At 37.0% G+C, this 19346-nt stretch overlaps 1 protein-coding gene across 2 annotated transcripts in view; it reads left to right on the forward strand.

Moving 5' to 3' along the window:
* The window catches only part of LOC150094569 (integrin alpha-9-like), an 806800-nt gene that overhangs the window by 12948 nt on the left and 774506 nt on the right, over positions 1–19346 (forward strand). For both annotated transcript variants that reach the window (XM_090411876.1, XM_090411877.1), the window contains exon 2: positions 15786–15910. In XM_090411876.1, coding sequence (XP_090268002.1) covers positions 15786–15910 — 125 coding nt within the window. The remainder of the gene's footprint in view (positions 1–15785; positions 15911–19346) is intronic.

A 19346-nucleotide genomic window follows, 5' to 3' on the forward strand; every position in this document is an offset into this window, starting at 1 on the left:
TTGATTGCACCATTAACCTCCTATAAGACGCACCCAAGAAATTTAATACAATTTTCTGGAAAAAACCTAAAAAAAACTTTTTCTGTCGGCGAAGGTCCAAAATGTCTTTCAGCATCCCTATTCCCTTGTTCTTCTTCATATTTTACAACCTGCAGTTTGTAACTTGAAGTATATGAATGTCGCCTGTTTTTTTCCATCACTAAAATCAACGGGGAAATATCAAACTAAACACAAAATATCTCAACATGTCAACTCAATATTGATAAACATTAGTAACTGATTACTCGGATAAGATATTATGAAACTTGAATAGGGACTCCCCCGTTCTTAGCCAGTGATGCACTAGAAGTCACGTGAAGGTCATGCATCAATTTGATTGCACCATTAACCTTCTACAAAGATCTTGGAACATAAAAGGGAGTGCGTATGACTTTGAAAAGAGGAAACAATCTTTACCTTCATTATATAAGACATACCCCATTTTTAAGGTAAAAAAGTGTGTCTTATACACCAGAAAATACGGTATATAATGTAAGCATTGTTATTATTTATAAACACAAACAAAATTTAATTTTTTAATTTTTTTCCTTTGGGATGCTGCAGTGTTGCAGTGCTTATGTATGAGCCGCCACTGATTTTAAATGTATTAAAAAAAAAAAAAAAAAGATTTTGGTATGAGATGAGAAAGATGAGATTTTGCTACGTTTTAAAAATAGTGTTGATTATAAATACACATAACTTTTTTGAACACTAAGTTCATAGCACATGTAAAGGTTACTGCTTTTTTTTTGGTTATTTAAAGGACAGAAATGAAATCAGTAAAAATTACAGATCAGTATTACAATTATTGACAGTCTCAAAGGCTATTGAAATTTTATGAAAATTAAATATATTTATATTATCTTATTCCAATATTCTGCCTATCAAATCTTTTTTATTTAAATAAAAAAAATTAATTAATTAATACTGTGCATACAATTGAATAGCAACCTAAATTCCATATCCATTTACTTGCCTAATCAGAACGAGTATGGGTTCATATCAGGTTTTAAAATGGAAAAGCACAAGTGGCATAAAACAGTTTGTAGCAGAATTAGAAGAGGAATGTATATGGTAACCGTTTTTCTTGCTATATCTAGAGCAATCGCTCTCGAACCTTTCTGGCCAATGCCCACTTGGATAAACATAACGCAACAACCCACTAGTCCCTATATTTCACCTATAACCGATAGGTCATATTTTGCCATCAAAAATGGTTCTTTATATGCCCCTCATAAGTGCAAAATTGTGGAATGTCTGCATGAAATGCATAACTAAAATATTTTTCAGTCTAAAATTAAGTCGGAAGAAAATTACCATATGAATGAGAGATATTGTAAATTATGCCAAAAAAGTGCGATTCTTAAAGTATTCATTTTTATTCAGTATTCAAGTTTGAGCTTTTAGGGAATTAAGTTTGTATAAAAATGTAAAAAATAATTCAAATTAAGTGGATATTGAATTCAACATTATTTCCAAATGTACGAAATAATATTAATGAATGGCACTGCTTTCTTTCGGGCACCAGTAAACATATGTCAGATTCCAAGATGGAAAGTTCAGTCTCATATGTGGCTCCATGTTTAGCTGATTTGTGTTTTTTGTTTTCAAACAAAGAAGTGTAGAAAACCCAACTACACTTCTCGACTCAACTTCGAAGTTATAAGTTGATGAAAATGGCAATAAGTGCCATATTTCTACATGAGCTATTTCAGGATATTCCGATAGGAGGTGGAGCCAAAAGTCCATCAAAATTTTCTCCCTAAACAATCATTTCAGTAATATGTCAGAAACTAGGTGTACCAAGTTGTTTCTCTTTTGAAGAAAACTTGCCATTGATATTTTTTATGAATTCCATCCATGTAAAAGGGGATTCTTGATCAATTGAAAATACTGGCTCGTTCTGGCAAATATTTCTTAAATTGCTCGCATAAGCCTCATAGTCGCCATTTGACGTTATCAATAATCAGCTTAGAAATATTTTTTGTCAGACTCGAGAAAGCACTCATTCAGTGTTGTGAATTTCTAAAATTCTTGATTGTCAAAGCGTTTCTACCATAGTTTTATTTTTGTGCAAATTTCTCTTACTTTATTACTTTGGCATCTTACTTTATTATAAACATTAAAGATAGTGACATCTTTTCCTTGAAAAGTAAGGTTCAAGTCATTCATGTTGCTGAATATATCTACCAAGCATGGATGTCTGCAGAAAATTTTCCGCAGAGGGGGGAAGACAAATCTTGGAGACAAATAATTACATCATTAAATTTTAATTATTATTATTATTATTTTATTTTTTTTTTTTTACAAGTTGATCTGGAGGGCGCAAGTTCCTTATTTGCCCCCTCTGCAGACACCCATGCCGCTAGGTATGCCAATCGGGCAAGCCAGAAAAAATGGTGCATGTGATTGAAAAGGTAAGATACATGACTTTTACATTATTATTGTTATTATTATTACCACCCCAAGACCTTATGGAGTCAAAGACTCATCTGAGAGGTCCTTTTATCACACGCACAGCCCATCGTGGGGCGTGATTATGAAGAGCTCAGGAGATAGCTTGCTGGTGTAACGTGGAATGAGGAGTGAGCTGGAAAAGAGATCAATGCAGCTTGGGGGATTTTCAAAAACTGTGTAGTAGATGCAATGTCTAAATGTATTCCAAGGGTGAGAAGGTTAAACAAGGTGGGTGTGAGATGGATGAATAAAGAGATTAAGCATGCGATACAGAGAAAAAGGGCATTGTGGAGGCAGCATAAGAGAAATGTAAATAACCGATTCCATAAGGTCTACAAAGACCAAGCAAGGAAGGTGACTTGGTTGGTAAGAGTAGCAAAAGAGAGGTATGAACAGCAGTTGGCTAATGAAGCCAAAAAGAATCCTAAAGAATTCTTTCGATATGTAGCCAGCAAAAGAAAGAATAATTATGGAAGGATGACATTGATTGGAGAAAATGGTATAAAGACAGCTAATGCAGAATGTGTGGTGGAGATACTTAATGAACAGTTCATAAAGATCTTTCAATTTTGTGAATGTGACTTCATGGAGGGATTGACAGCAGTTGATGATGGGGAGGAGAGACTGAATGTAGGAGAGCAAGATGTGTATGGGGAGTTCAGTAAACTAGATGTTAATAAGGCTGTGGGATTTGATAATATATCACCACGCATTCTGAAAGAATGTACCAGGGAGTTGACACCTACCTTGATATATTTTTTTAATACGAGTCTTGCACTCAGTCAAGTTCCTAAGGAGTCGAAGAAGGGCAAGATTGTGCCACTTCATAAAGGAGGTGATCGAACTCAAGCATCAAACTATAGGCCTATCTGTGTGTCAGGTGTTGTGGTTAAGTTGTTGGAGAAGCTTATGAGAACTAGGATCCACAGTTGGGTTGATAACAATGGTATTATCTTTGATGGACATTATGGATTTGCTAAAGGGAGGTCATATTTTAGTAATCTACTTACTTATTACAATAAAGTGACTGCTTCTTTGAACATAGGAAAAGGATACACAGTTATATATTTGGATTTCGCAAAGGCTTTTGATAGATTACCTCATGATAAGTTGACAGTCAAACTAGAGCTGATGGGGTTAGATGTTAGATTAGTGCATTGAATTGGAGACTGGCTATCTGATAGGTATCAACAAGTTGTGTATGGGGGAGCGATATCGAGGAAAAGGAAAGTCACTAGAGGAGTGCCTCAGGGGTCTGTTTTAGTTCCATTACTGTTTAACTTGTATATTAATGATATTGGTGAAGATTTCGATGGAGATATTCAGTTGTTTGCGGATGATGTAGTGTTGGGATGAACCATAAAGAGTAGTGAAGATGTTGTGGCCTTACAAGAAGACTTGAATAAATTGAGTGTTGGGCACAGAAATGGGGATGTGAGTTCAATGTTGCAAAATGTAAGGTTTTAAAATTTGGAAAACAAAGATGGGATGCAGAATTTATGCTTGGTGAGAATATATTGTTGGAGGTAGAGGAAATAAGAGATCTGGGGTGATGGTGGATAAGGATCTAAAATTTAGGGGACACATCGCCAAAATTGTGAAAACAACACAAAGGCTTCTGGTAATGATGCGGAGGACACTGACGTGTAGAAGTAGGGAGATTCTTGTTCCGTTGTATAAGACTTTGATTAGGCCACACATGGACTATGGTTCCCAGGTTTGGTCACTGGGTTTTTAGAAGGATGAAGAAATGTTGGAAAGGGTCCAAACGAGACTGACTAAGGTAGTTTCTCACCTCTGGAATGTCGAGTATGAAGAAAGATTGAGAAGATGTAATTTGCAGAGTCTCGTGGACAGGAGGAAGAGGGGAGATATGATTATATATGATTATAGGATCAATGCTGGAGAAGTTTTACAGAGAATAGTAGGAAATCAGGGGAGAACCAGAGGTCATCCCTGGAAACTGTATAAAGAGGGTGTGAGTAGGGGAGGAGGCAGTTTTTTTCGTTCAGAGTTGTGAACGATTGGAATGCCTTGTCTGAGAATGTGGTTTCTGCAAAGAGTTTGAATGTGTTTAAAACACAGTATGATGAGCTGTGTGTGTGATAAATGGACCTCCCAGATGAGTCTTTGACTCCATGAGGTCTTGGGGTGGTAAAATAATGACTTTTACATTGTGGAGTTATATTTTAATCCTGTCTTGTAAATCAAAGAAACTGACAGAAAATCTTCCATGTGATAGCCATAGAATTTTGGTATATGAAATAAAAATTAGTTGATATAATTGCAATATTTAGTTCTTCATTCATAAATGTTTTAAGGTTTTTTTCATATTCTTAACAGCAAGTTTCTCTCGATGAATGCGATAATGTGTTAGTACTGCCAATAGTGCAACTGAAAGGAATAGCCTTTCTTTCATCAGTCATGTAGCCAACACTGACACATCATATCCACGCCACTTTATGTACCAAAAAATCGTTTTATGCCAAGAAAATATATGCCCCTATGTTTTTTTTTTTTTGCTGAAGCTTCTGCAGAATAAAAATCATGTATTTTCTCTAAATATTCATATTGGATACATGCCAAGGAGATTAGTTTTGCCATCTAAATCAGTTGACTCATAAAGTTGAAGGAAAACCAGTGAACGTAGTAACATTTGATATTCAACATTTTCATCTGTTAATGTTATTAGATGTTTATTCGTATCATTAGGAAAGGAGTAGTTCAGCAATAATATTTTGAGTTTTTTCCATGCATATCCTTGCCATGATTTCTGAAGCAATTTGATGAAGCTTTTTGTCATGATATGATTTTTAATATTCTTAGCCACAAGTATAGACACTCTGTTCATACGAAGCCTCTGTTTTGGAAAAAATTAGATGCTTTTTTGAATTTCATTAAAAGGATTTCGTAACATGAAACACAGTACGGATTGAAGGGGGGGGATCTTCTTTACATTTTGTCTGACAAAATCTCAGTTAAAAAAATCAATGTTATATTTTCTTTTTAATTTATTTGTCCTTTTATTGTTTCCTTTTCAGATTTCTTTTTCATTTTCTTGATCATCGCAACACTAATGTCAAGAATTTCTTCGCAGTACTTTGTTTTCGCAAATAGAATAGTCATTCTCATTAAGCATATTTTTATTTTGACTGTTTTTCACATTTTTTGTACTAATGTTTTCACAAACGTAAGCAGACTCAAGCTTTAAAGTACCAGCTTTCCATATTATCTCTACAAAATATATTGTTACTACGATTATTATCATCATCAGATCTCCATGGAATCAGAAATACTCATCCCCTCTCTCTCTCTCTCTCTCACACAGTTTCATATCATCTCTTAAATATGTTCTCATTCTTCACATTCCAATCACCCATCATTCTCTGTGAGGAAAACCTTTTCCTCACCCCTTTGTCCATACCCTCCTTATACAACTTGTGGGGATGACCTCTTTTTCCCCCCTTTCTGTGTGGGACTTCATCCATATTAATCTAGTAATACCCCCCCCCCCTTAATAACGTATGTCTCAATCATACTTCTGCTCTTCCTCCTATCCACCAATCTCAGAAATTTGTACTTCAGTCTGTCTTCATACTCAACATTTGAGACACCAAAAACTATCCTAGTCAATCGTCTTTGGACTTTTTCCAATATCTCTTCATCCTTTGAAAACCAGGTGACCAAATCTCTGCACATTAGTCTATATGTGGCCTAATCAAAGTCTTATGCAGTGGAACCATAATATCCTTGCTTCTACATGTCTATATCCTCCCCATCATTGCCATAATTCGTTTTGCTCTCTTCACAATTCTAACAATGTGTCCTCGAAATTTTAGGTCCTTGTCCACAATTATTCCCAGATCCTTCATCTCCACCACTTCTTCCAAGATACTCCCACCAATTGTATGCTACGTATCCGATCTTTGCTTCCCAAATTTCGCAAAGTAAACAAATTACTAAAACACTATCTTCCTTTGATAACCCCATGCTGACCATCAAAAAGAATGCTGCTACTATCAATCCAGTTCTGCATCTTGGTCCTGACTAACTTCCCAAATACTTTAATCACAACTCCAGATGCACAGTTTGGCCTCTAATTCGAATCTTTTCTTATCTCTTATAAAGCAGAACGACTTTACTCTCTTTTCACTCCTTTGGAAGTGAAAAGTCCAGTGCAAGGCTCATGTTGAAAAGGAATGTCAAAGGAATTGTTTTCTCACTGGAACATTCTTTCAAACAAGTTGTTGTGATATGTCATCAAGCCATACATCCTCATTGACCTCAATTCCTCGTATAACCCTTAATCACTCACCATGAGTACCTCCTCCTCCCCCTTCTTTCCCAGTCCATTCATCTGCATGATATTATGTTTGCAGGAATGAAATACCTTTTAGGAAATGATCAACAAACATCTCAACTGTATCCTCTGCAGTAGTTATCATTCTACCATATGGCATTATCGGTATCATCTTTCTGTAATCATTCTTTCTTCTACTAGTCGCATATCAAAAAAAAAAAAAAAACCTGGAATTCTTTTTAGTCTAGTGAGTTAATTGTATTGGTGTTTTTGCCACTCTCACCAAGCGAGTCATCTCCCTTGCTACTACACTACATGTAATGTAGTGTAGCAGCAATGAGCAGTGATAACTGATTATCACCGCTCATCTGATGTTTCTGTATACGTTCTGATATATTGCCTTCCATAGATAGTTATTGAATAAGACCCATGCAGTATTAATTTCTTTCCATCCAGTTCCTCATTCCATGTTATTGCTGCAAGCTGTCTCCTAAGCTTTTCATAATCACCAGCCTTATAGTTCTAAATGTATTCATTTCTAACAGAAATCTTCATATGGCTAGCCAAGTGATCACCTCATGGTCACTTTCACCCACTGTTGGAAGATTTGACAATCCTGTTTATAATAACATCATTAGATGAGATGATCAGATCCAAGACCCTTGATCCCATTTACCCTCTGTTACATACTGCCTAAGGTAATTCTCACTCAAAAATTCATCCTGTTTGTCCCAACTACTATCTCTGCATCCCTATCCATATTACCATAATTGAAAAGATTATTATTGCCCATAATGATATTTTTTTATTTACCAGGCTAATTAGTCCATACATTTCTTTCTCACTGTTATCTACATTACCAGGTCTATAACAACACCCAACTAGATATTTCACCCTGTCCAAGCTAACATCGCTCCTATCTCAGTATCTCCCATAATGCAAAACACATCTCCTTGCAGATATGTATAATCTTATGCATTGAGGAAAGGGCCACTACCCAGACTAGTTTCGACCTTTATTGAGGTCTCTTCAGTGGGAGCCAGTCTCAGAAGTGGAGATACCAGGCAGAAGCAATAGCAAGGTCATCTTTACCTATAGGAGTCGCCAAAAGGTGTGCCACCTTTTTATTACATTACTCTGGATTTAGAGAAAGATGTTGAAAGTTTATTTTTCACTTGGTTAGACTATAATAAGATATTTTCAGACGTAAACTTTGCTTGCTCATACTTGGATAAAGGATTAAATTAAATTTATTACACTCTAGTAGATTTAAGTAATTTTAGCTGTTTCCAAGAGAATAAAAAAAATTCATTTTCCTACTGTCTAACTGTAATCCTATTCTAATAATAGAATTCATTGAAACCAACAGCTGTGTGATTTCTATAGATGATTAAGTTGAAAGCCACTTGAGTTTTGAAGTTGGATATCCTCCCCTCCAAAAAAACTCAAAACACAAGGAGAACACACCCACTCAAAATCCAAATCACAACATAAAGAAACAACACCAGGTAAACTGATGACCCAGCTATTCTGCCCATCACACAAAAATATTATACATATAGATAGCATCAGCCTGGCCAAAAATTATTGGGATCATTAAGATGTGGTTAACAGAAGAGGATAGAATAACAGGAATAGAAGTTGCTGGGTACAGCATTTTTCAGCAGGATAGGAAGGGAAAGCATGGTGGTGGAGTACTGCTTATGATAAGTGATGACCTATGTCCTCTAAGAATGGAGACTTTGGAAAGCAGTAACACTAATGATTTTGAAAGCATATGGTGTGAGGTCAAGGTGGAAAAGACAGGATATTTAGTAGGGTGTTGCTACAGACCCAGTAGCACAGAGGGTGGGGACCAGGAGATCTTTAAACAGTTGAGTTTGGCAAGTGCAAGAAGAATGATTGTTATTGGAGATTTTAACTACAGCAGTATAAATTGGGGAGAGGAAGATGCAGGTTGCAATAAGGTAATGGAATTTCTATAATTCTTGAGGGACAAATGTCTTAGGCAATATGTAATAGAGGGAACAAGAGGTTCAAGAGTTTTGGATTTGGTTATAGAATCAGAAGAGTTGCTAATAACTGAGATGGCATCTTTCCCACCAGTTGGAGAGAGTAACCATATGGTTTGACTTAGAAAATGAATAGACATGCAGGGGTATCAAAGAGACGGGAACATATGTGGAATTATAAGGCAGGCGACTATAATAGTCTAAGATGCTAACATGGGGAAGTTGCATGGAGGGAGAAATTGGAAGCCCAGGATATCATTAGTGCATTGGAAATTGTAAAAGAATATTTGTTAGCAGCAATAGTAAGTTGTATACCATGAGTGAAGAAGAGGACAAAATTTGGAGTAAAGGGATGACAAACAATATTAAACTGGAATTGCATGCAAAAAAGAGTCTATGGAAGAGATATAAGGAGACAGATAAAGAGAAGATGCATGAGGAATATAAGGCCAGAACAGTGACTAGTATGATAAGGAAGGCAAAACTGGAATATGAGAGGAGATTGGCCTTAAGATCCAAAGAAAATCCTAGGGAATTTTTTAGCTATGTGATCAGTAGGAGGAGAAATGACTGTGGAAGAATGACATTGTGGGATAAAAATGGGAATAGAGTGACTGATGCAGAGGACATAGTGGAATTTTTCAATGAACACTTTATTGGAGTATTTCATCCTGGAGGAGTCAATTTGAATACTAGAGGGATAGGGCAGGTTCGAGGTTTAGAGGTGCAGGAGGAGAGTGTGTTTCAAATACTGAATACTCTGGATGTCAGTAAAGTTGTGGTACTGGATGGTATTTCACCACGACTTTTGAGAGAATGCGCTAGGGAACTGACAGTGCCTTTGACCTGGCTTTTCACTTAAAGTCTGGCAGCGGGAAAAGTGCCCATGGAATGGAAGGAAGGTAAGATAGTGCCATTGCATGAGGGCAGTAGCAGACTCGAAGTGTCTAATTATAGGCCAGTTTGTGTGTCATCAGTAGTTGTTAAGATCTTGGAGAAAGTAGTGAGGGACTGTATAACATTGGGCAGATGAGGGTAATGTTATCTGTGAGAGTCAACATGGGTTTGTGAAGGGGCCGCTCTTGTTTTAGCAATATGCTAGCCTTTTATAATAAAGTTACAAGAGCATTAGATGAGGGAAAGCCATACACTGCCATTTTCTTAGACTTAGCGAAGGCATTTGACAGGATGCCACATGATAAGCTGATATTTAAGTTGCAGCACATGGGTCTGGATGTCAGATTGGTCAACTGGATTCAGGATTGGCTATCCAATAGGTATCAAAGAGTTGTGTATGGTGGGACAGTTTCAAGGAGGCACAGGGTTACAAGTGGAGTGCCACAGGGATGGGTATTGGGACCTATATTGTTTAACCTTTATATCAGTGACCGCAAGGGGATATTCAGTTGTTTGCGGATGATGTGAAGCAGGGAAGGATTATTAGTAATAGTGCAAAGGTGGTAGCCCCTGCAAGAGGATTTGAATAAGCTAGATAGATGAGCAAATGAATGGGAGAGTCTGTTTAATGCAGCAAAAGGTAAGGTCTTGAGGTTTGGGAAACACCGATGGGAAGCTGCATACTCTATGGGAGGAGTTATACTGGAGGAAGTAGGGGGAGACAAGAGATCTGGGGTTGATGATTGTTAGAAACCTGAAATTTAGGGGACATATTGCAAAGGTGGTGAAGGTAACACAGAGGATTGCTGCAATAATGAGAAGGACACTGACCTGCAGAGATAAAATGGTTATCATTCCTTTGTATAAGACTCTGATCAGACCACACTTAGACTTTAAGTTGCAGCACATGGGATTTATCCCCTTCGAATCCTGGGGACCAGTTCTCAGATCTGGTCCCTAGGATTTGAAGGGGATAAATTAACTGTGGGAAGGGTACAAAGGCGGATAAAAAAGATGGTGTCGGGACTGTACAATGTTAGTTATGAGGATCGACTGAGGTCGTTGGATAGAAGAAGGAGGGGGTGATATGATTGAGACTTTTAAACTGTTGAAAGGTGGTTACAGGGTTGACACTGGGGAGTTCTTTCGATTGGTTGAACAGCGGGAAGGAGTGATGACAAAAGGCCATTCCTGGAAGTTACGAAAGGAAACTGTGAGCAAGAGGGTGAGGAGTGGTTTCTTTGCATGGAGGATGGTTGAACCATGGAATGCATTGCCTGATGGAGTGGTGAGAACAAGAACTGTCAAAGAGTTTAAGGAGTGGTATGATAGACTTTGTGTTATTAATGGGGCATCTCCCCCTAATGTGTCTTGAAAGACTTTGTGTTTCTTAGGAAGGACCTCCCACGATGAGTCTTTTGACTCCATGAAGGCCTGGATAATAATAATAATAATAGAAATCTACACCACCATCCCACAAAATTGACGTGCCCAGCAGGGAATCTCTGACCCCAAAGCTAAGGGATACAAAAAAAACATCTCCCTCCCTACACATGATTGGGGAAATTCTCAAGGGCTGTTAACATATATCTCTCCCATCCCATGACTTTCTCACTTCCTGCCTGCCCACCAGTACTTCCCTACTCCCCATACATGACTGAGTAGCACCCAGAGGCAACAAACATGTCATCCTCTCTCACCTTCCCCTACCTCCCTTCCCGAACAACTGAATACACATCAGCTGGCCCTCCTGACACCCTCAGAGGGTCATTAAGTCAGTTCAACGTAACCACATGTCTTCTCCCATCACTTGCACATCCTTAGATCTTCTATTCACTACATTCATTATCCTTCCAGCAACAATCTCTTGAGCTGATTCACACCCAAGCTAGTTAAATGCAATCCGTCCTTCTTATACAATTCCTTAAAATAAGTCCCTTAAATTTATCCTACACATTCACAAAATGTACCCCTTCCTCCTCACATAGTTCCTCTAACATAGCATTCATGATTTTTGCCTACTGCATCAATTCATCACTATTATTTCTGCACAACACACTGACCTACTACATTGTTATCCTTTAATCTTCTCAACAACTTTCTGATATATATATCCTGACATTCTCCTTGTTTTCATTCAAATCACTTGTCTCTGCTACCACCAATTCTCTTGCTTATTCTGCACATTCTTCCTCTGGGAAAACAAACCTTATGTACCTTCTCATTCATCATACCTTTAGTAATGCATATATAGAGCCACTCTCAAATCCTACATTCATTTCCACTTTCACACGACCATCTTTCACTCTCCATGCATATCTGTAATTCTCATCATTTCAATACTCATATGCTTCGTCTCTCGCCTCGTCTTTGCTGTCTCTGCTTTCATCTTCGAATCAATGGAAGAAATTTTCCTTGAAGATGCCTTATAAATTCCTGACCCACTGATAGTATTCATCTCAGGTGTGTCTTCATGCATCATGGAACTGGTACTATTGTCATCAAGGAAAGGATCGTGAAAAGTATCGTGATTAATCTGAGTGGATGTAGAAAACTCAGGTATTATAGAGCAATGAACTAAATGTTTGATTATCTTCACATATATGTTGAAAATTTTTTTCAGTTGGTTATACTATAAATTAAAGATGCCAAAAAATTATATTCTTGTTTTCATCTTTTATCCTAGTGTAAGCAAAAAAAAAAAAAAGAACCTTTTTTTTTGCTTAACTTTGGAGCACTTTAAACTTGGTGCTATTGAAGATAACTTTCTTCTCATGTGCCCACTCTGCAATTTTAAAGAGTTCTTTGTTGGCTGTTACTTCTAACCGTCGCCAAATCACTACACTGGACAGCACACAATTTACCTCTGAAATCAAAAACAGCGATTCTTTGATTACTAATTTTGATGTGCTGAACAGGAAAATGACAATAAAATCTGTCAATTGGCTCTTGTTTGGGAGGGACTCATTCTGCGTTGCATACATAGGTATCATTTGGCAATGCTGTATTTTAATCTCCTGATTACCACATATTGCATTATCAAATCATACACATCTCCAGGAGCTATTGCATCATTGGTTGATGCAGTGCAGTTGAATCATGACATTGTTGTCATAAGATGATGCAGTTATTAGTATAAAGTGAAGACTCGTAGGGTGATCCTGCAGTGCAAATCCAGCAGTAGTGATGCCTTGTACTTGTGTTAATAGCTCAAATACCTTTTGTTACATTTGCGCAAAGTGATGTTTGCACACCAGAAAAAGGCCATCACTCCGCTAGTGGAAAAGGCCTATCAGCTTTGTTTTGTATGTAAGTTCAGAGATTAGAACGAGGCCTGAGCCTCCATACATATGCTGTGGTACGTGTGCTAGAAATCTTCTGAAGTTGCTGAAAAGTGGTCAAGTGTCAATGCCATTGCTGTTCCTAATGGTTTGGGGGGAGCTAAGCATCATGCAAATGACTACTACTACCAATGCATGGTACCACCTGTTTCAGCAGGTATCATGAAGAAAAAGAAGTGGACAATAGCAAATCCGAATATACCATCTGCTCTTCGACTATTTCCACACAGTTAAGGAATTCCTGTTCCCGAACCTCTGACAGAATTTTTCACTGATTCAGAGGATGAATGTTGCCCATTTTTTCAAAGTTGTATTTTATGTCATTACTATGATCTAGATACATACTCGTAGCAAAAGTTTTAATTTGGTGGTATGTAATTTCCATCAGTACTGAGTCCTCATTGCTGTCCCAAGAAATTAATATTGCGTCGACTTTAGGGTTGACCATGAGTATTACAACTCTCTTTCTTATCCTTTAGAATATTTTATAATTAATTGGAAAGCCACATATTTTATTGTTGATGTAAGGTTCTTGTATAGTCCTGTATTTTTTTCTATTTATGAATTCTGTTAAGTTGTTTACAGCCAGTACTGTCGACAGGGTGTAGCATAGAGGTAGCCTACCTCACGGCACGGCTTAATAAGGGCACTCGTTCAGCCATATTGGGGTAGGCACTGTCGCTACGCTAACAATTCCTGTTAGCTTAGCAAGTGTGGAAAGAAGTTTTTTCAAGCATAAACTGATTAAAAATTATTTGTAACAGCAGTGATGACCCAAGAAAGATTGGTTGGTCTAGCAACTATATCGATAGAGGTGGACATAGCTTATAATTTAAATTTAGAAGAGCTTAAAAACAGTTTTATTGTGTGATATCCCTGTAGAGCAAACATTTAATTAATATTATTGTAATTGTTTTGCATTAATTTTTCTCTTGTAATAAAAACAAAATAGCAATTGGGGATTTTCTTATATTTTTGTCTTATAATCCATCAGGTGTGATATTTAATTGTTTCCCTCAGGGCATGATCTAATCTGGCAACAGCCCTGTTTACAGCATTGATAGAACATTGAAGATTTATTTGAAGGCATGTGGGGATAGTAGTGCTGTTTCTTCTAACTTTATTATTGTTTTCCATAATCTGTTTTGAATTTTGAGCTGTCTATAGTAGTTATAGGTTGGGCAGTCTTTGCTTAGTGCCGGGTTTGCAGTCATTTTGGGTTTTGGCATACTTGTTATGATTTTGGTAATTTATACAATTCATCTCAACCTCATTTCATGAGCACTTGCTGAACTTCTGTTCCTTAGAGTAGAACAGACAGATGTTTTTCTCCAACAGTCTCATGTACGATGGTGGCAAATTCTCCAAAGCATTTTAACACCAGTTTTCAGCAATTTGGTCCTCACCATTGGATCAACTTCAATGATTTTCTCTTGTTTGTTTTTTTTATTTGTCATGATGAATTTTTGTGTCATCTTTGTATTGCGACTGAAGAGTTCTTCGTTCTGCCTGCATATTGAGTCAATTGCATTGTTTGCATTGATTTCCCTGGGAATATCATATATAATTTGCCTTGGGAGATGTTTCTTACTGGGATTTGCTACTAATGTGTTTTTGCATTCCTGAGAGATTTCATTATGTAGCAAGTCTGTCAGTCTTTTCTTTGGATTTAATTAAGACTCCTCCCATATACTTTTCATTTTTGTGATTTCATTTTTCTTGGGTGTATTTTTTCTTTTATGATATTTTTGATTTCTTTGCTATTTAGTTGAGCTATCGATTTCACCATTAATTTATAGCAAGGATTATTTTCCGATTCATCTTTGTTTTTAGCATTGTTTTAACAACTTGAGTATAGCTGAGTAGGCTGAGCTAAATTAGCCTGTACCTGCTTGTTTGTAGTAGACTGTAGTTCTTTTGATACTTTTGTTTCAGTTTTCATTTTAAAGAATACCTTCATTAGTTTGCTCACTGCAGTTAGTATGTCCTTTTTTAAATCATTTCTTAAATTACCACTTACTTTAGCAACATTACCCAAAAAATCAAGGGCTTTTTTGAACTCTAATTCGTCCCATGCCATCATCTTAGTGTTAAAGTTGTGGTATTATAATTTTCCGATTGAACTGTTAAGTTTTTCTAAGGGTCAAAGTTTAAGAAAATGTACTTACAGTTTTGCTTTTTTTGTTGTGACCTTTGTGCTTCCCATTGGTGGCAGTGTGTGTGTGTGTGTGGGGGGGGGAAACTGGCTCTTGCTATAGCAGTTCATCCTATTATGAGAGGGACGTTGTCTTTAATGTTGCTGAACATTGGATACAGTCTGACTAGCAGCATTCGGTCCAAAAGGATAGAATAAGAATAACTCATATGCTTACAACTTTAATACTATGGAATAAATTACTTACTTTTAGAAAGAACACTCTACAAGTTATGAGTTGGTACCAGATATATATCCAGATTTCCTGTTTGATACCACACAAAATCAAGGTAAAAAAAAAAGAGGAGCAATCTCAGGCATGTCCATTCACATCGTGTGTGTGTGTGTGTGTGTGTGTGTGTGTGTGTGTGAGAGAGAGAGAGATCTTGAATTCTGCATATTTACCCTTTCTCATTTCATTTTTTAACCTTTTTTTATATGTATTCATTAGCAAAGGTTATATCAAATGTATTCATATTTTTTATAATGGATATAGAAAGAGCTGCTTTTATGTTTCGACTAAGTTTTTTGTTCCTGTTTTTTAGAGCCCTGATTACAGCTCCAAGAGCTAATTCAACATATTTTGGAAATAAAATTCACCAACCTGGAGTTCTATATAAGTGCCCATTATCTACACAGATATGTGAGGAAGTAGTTTTAGACCAAAAAGGTAAATAACTCTATAAGTTCATTGTTCAAACTACATTAAATGTGTAAACTCATTTTTAAATATCATGCCTCGTGATTCCTCAGTGCCTGTCTTTTTGTCTTTCATTTCATTTTTTAGATTACTCTATATATTTTGAATATTGTGAATTTAGCCCCTGCATTGCCTTTATTTCTTTTTGGACTTGTGATTTCTCATGTGGAGCGGAGCGGGGGGGGGGATGAAAATATTTGCATATGCATATTGTCTAAACTAAATGGATGAAGGTGGAACGTCCTTTTTCTAGCAGATGGTCATTCAGGGGGTTGGTTGAGCAAAAACAGAAATCAGAGCATTAGAAGGAGGATTAGAAAACCAGAGAATTTTTTTTTTAACTAGGGATTTTTTATATGTCATCATCTCCAGGTTACAATAAACTCTAATACAAAAGTGCTATGCATGGGCAAGGGGTTATGGAGAGAGAAGGAATCTGTTAATGTGTTTCTTGAAGAGTTATGGATTAAATTCATTTGGGGAAAATGATATCAGAATGGCTGTATCTAAATACACATACAAATGGAATGAAGTAAGGGGATGAGAAGTTGGTTTGATAAGTTTTGCACTGAACCATATATGGATATTGAACAGTTGCTGCTCATATTCTTATATGATAAGAGGTATCTGAAGGAGTCATGGTGGCCAGTTTGATAGAGCTGCACTCATGAAGATACCTATAAAAAGACAGAATGCAAAAACTACCTATGAGAAAGAAATTTGGAGAAAGGATAGGGAACATGATTTTGAGCGAAATGCATGGAAAGGCTTATATGTTGGCAGAATGTTAATTTATTTTCATGATATTGATTACAACAGAATGATAAGAAAATAATTAATATTTATTAACTTATTAACTAATTTACTAAAATAAAGAGCCAAAAGGTTTCAGTTCAGCGATGCAAAATTATGTAAGTAAAGTGGATATTAAATCTGGTATTAAAAGCAAATGTAGAAACTATGAAAGTTTTGTAAAAGAAAGTTGACCAGAGAGCTTATGGGAATACACTCGCCAGCAGAGTTGCCTTAGCGCAGACCACTTAGAAGACATAAATGCTGCTAAAGCATCTATATATTCGCTTTTTATTGATCCATTTTGATAAGTTTCGCTGGCCTGAGAGCTGTTTCGAACACGTTGGTTCTCCTCAGAGACCAGGCAGAAACCTTAAGAGAGCAAAAACTCTTGTTCAGTACTAAGGAACTTGAAATGTTGGAGAGGTATATTTTTTTATAAGCAAACTCTCGGTGAGTATATTCCTGTAAGCTCTCTGGTGAACTTTTTTTTATGAAACATTCATAGTTTCTACATTCGGCTTTGAAATAATCCACTTATATAATCCAAAATTATATAAGTGGATTTAATATCCACTTATATAATTTTGCATTGCCGAACTGAAGCCTTTTGGCTCTTTATTTTAGTAAATACTTTGACGCACCAATTCAGAGTTTGCTTACGAAAAATTTCCTCTCTGACAATTCAAGTTCCTTAGTATTGCATGAGAGTTTTTGCTCTCTTAAGGTTTCTGCCTGGTCTCTGAGGAGAACTAACAAGTTCGAAACAGCTGTCAGGTGTGTGAAATCTTATCAAAATGAACCAATAAAAGGTGAATAATAAAAGGGTGCTTGGGGAAAGGAGGACAACATCAGGTAACACTGAGTCCAGTGGAGTCTGGAGGGGATAATGATAGGTATAGAAACAACGACATTTTTATGTTTTATACTAATGCCAGGAGTATCTGGAATAAGGGAGAGGAATTGGTGATGCAGATAGCATCAGCCTGGCCAAAAATTATTGGGATCACTGAGATGTGGTTGACAGAAGAGGATATAATAACAGGAATAGAAGTCGCTGGGGTACAGCATTTTTCAACAGAATAGGAAGGGAAAGCGTGGTGGTGGAATACTTCTTATGATAAGTGACAACCTATGTCCTCTAAGAGTGTAGACTTTGGAAGGCGGTGGCACTAATGATTTTGAAAGCATATGGTGTGAGGTAGAGGTGGGAAAGGCAGGATATTTAGTGGGGTGTTGCTACAGACACAGGAGCACAGAGGGTGGGGACCAGGAAATGCTTAGACAGTTGAGTTTGGCAAGTGCAAGAAGAATGATTGTTATGGGAAATTATAACTACAGTAGTATAAATTGGGAAGAGGAAAATGCATGTAGTAATAAGGGAATGGAATTGCTAGAATTCTTGAGGGACAAATGTTTTGGGCAACATGTAATAGAGGGAACAAGAGGTTCAAGAGTTTTTGATTTGGTCATAGTGTCAGAAGAACTGGTAACAACTGAGACGACATTTCTCCTCCCTGTTGGAGAGAGTGACTATGTGGTTCTGACTTGGAAGATGAATAGACATCCAGGAATATCAAAGAAAAGGGAACGCATGTGAAATTATAAGGCAGGTGATTAGTCTTAGATATCAACTTTGGACAGTTCCATGGAAGGCAGAATTGGAAGGCCAGCCAGTCATTAGTGCTTGGAAAATTGTGAAGGAATATTTGTTAGCAGCAATAGTAAGCTGTATTCCACGAGTGAAAAAGAGAACATAATTTGGTGTAAAGTGGTTGACAAACTATCAATCAGGAACTGCAGATGGAAAAGATATTATGAAAAAGATATAAGGAGAGGGGTATAGAGCAGATGCATGAAGAATATAAGACTCAGGCCAAGAGAGTGACTAGTATGGTGAGGAAGGCAAAACTGGAATATGAGAAGAGATTGGCACTAAGATGTAAAGAGAATCATAGGAAATTTTTTAGCTATGTGGCCAGCGGGAGGAGAAGTGATTGTGGAAGAATGACATTATTGGATAAAAATGGGAATAGAGTGACTGATGCAGAGGACATAGTGGAGTTGTTCAATGAACACTTTATTGGTGTATTTCATCCTGGAGAAATAGGTTGTAATACTAGAGGAATAGTGCAGATTTGAGGTTTAGAGGTGCAGGAAGAGAGTGCATTCCAAATACTGAGTACTCTGAATGTCAGTAAAGCTGTGGGACTGGATGGTATTTCACCACGGGTTTTGAGAGAATGTGCTAAAGAACTGACACCTCCGTTGACCTGGCTTTTCAGTGAGAGTCTGGCTAGAGGAAATGTATCCAAGGAATGGAAGGAAGGTAAGATAGTGCCATTGCATAAGCGTGGTAGCAGACTGGAAGTGTCTAATTATAGGCCAGTTTGTGTTTCATCAATAGTTGTGTTAAGATCTTTGGAAAATTAGTGAGGGACCATATACAGCATTAGGCAGATGAGTGTAATGTTATCTGTGAGAGTCAACATGAATTTGTTAGGGTAATATGATTGCCTTTTATAATAAAGTGACAAGAACAGTGAGGGAAAGGCATATACTGCCATTTGTTTGGATTTTGCAAAAGCATTTGACAGAGTGCCGTATCCTAAGC

This window comes from Typopeltis vanoorti, chromosome 22 (genome assembly GCF_054136105.1).
Source record: "Typopeltis vanoorti isolate ZY-2024b chromosome 22, IOZ_Tvanoo_1.0, whole genome shotgun sequence".
NCBI lineage: Eukaryota > Metazoa > Arthropoda > Arachnida > Uropygi > Thelyphonidae > Typopeltis > Typopeltis vanoorti.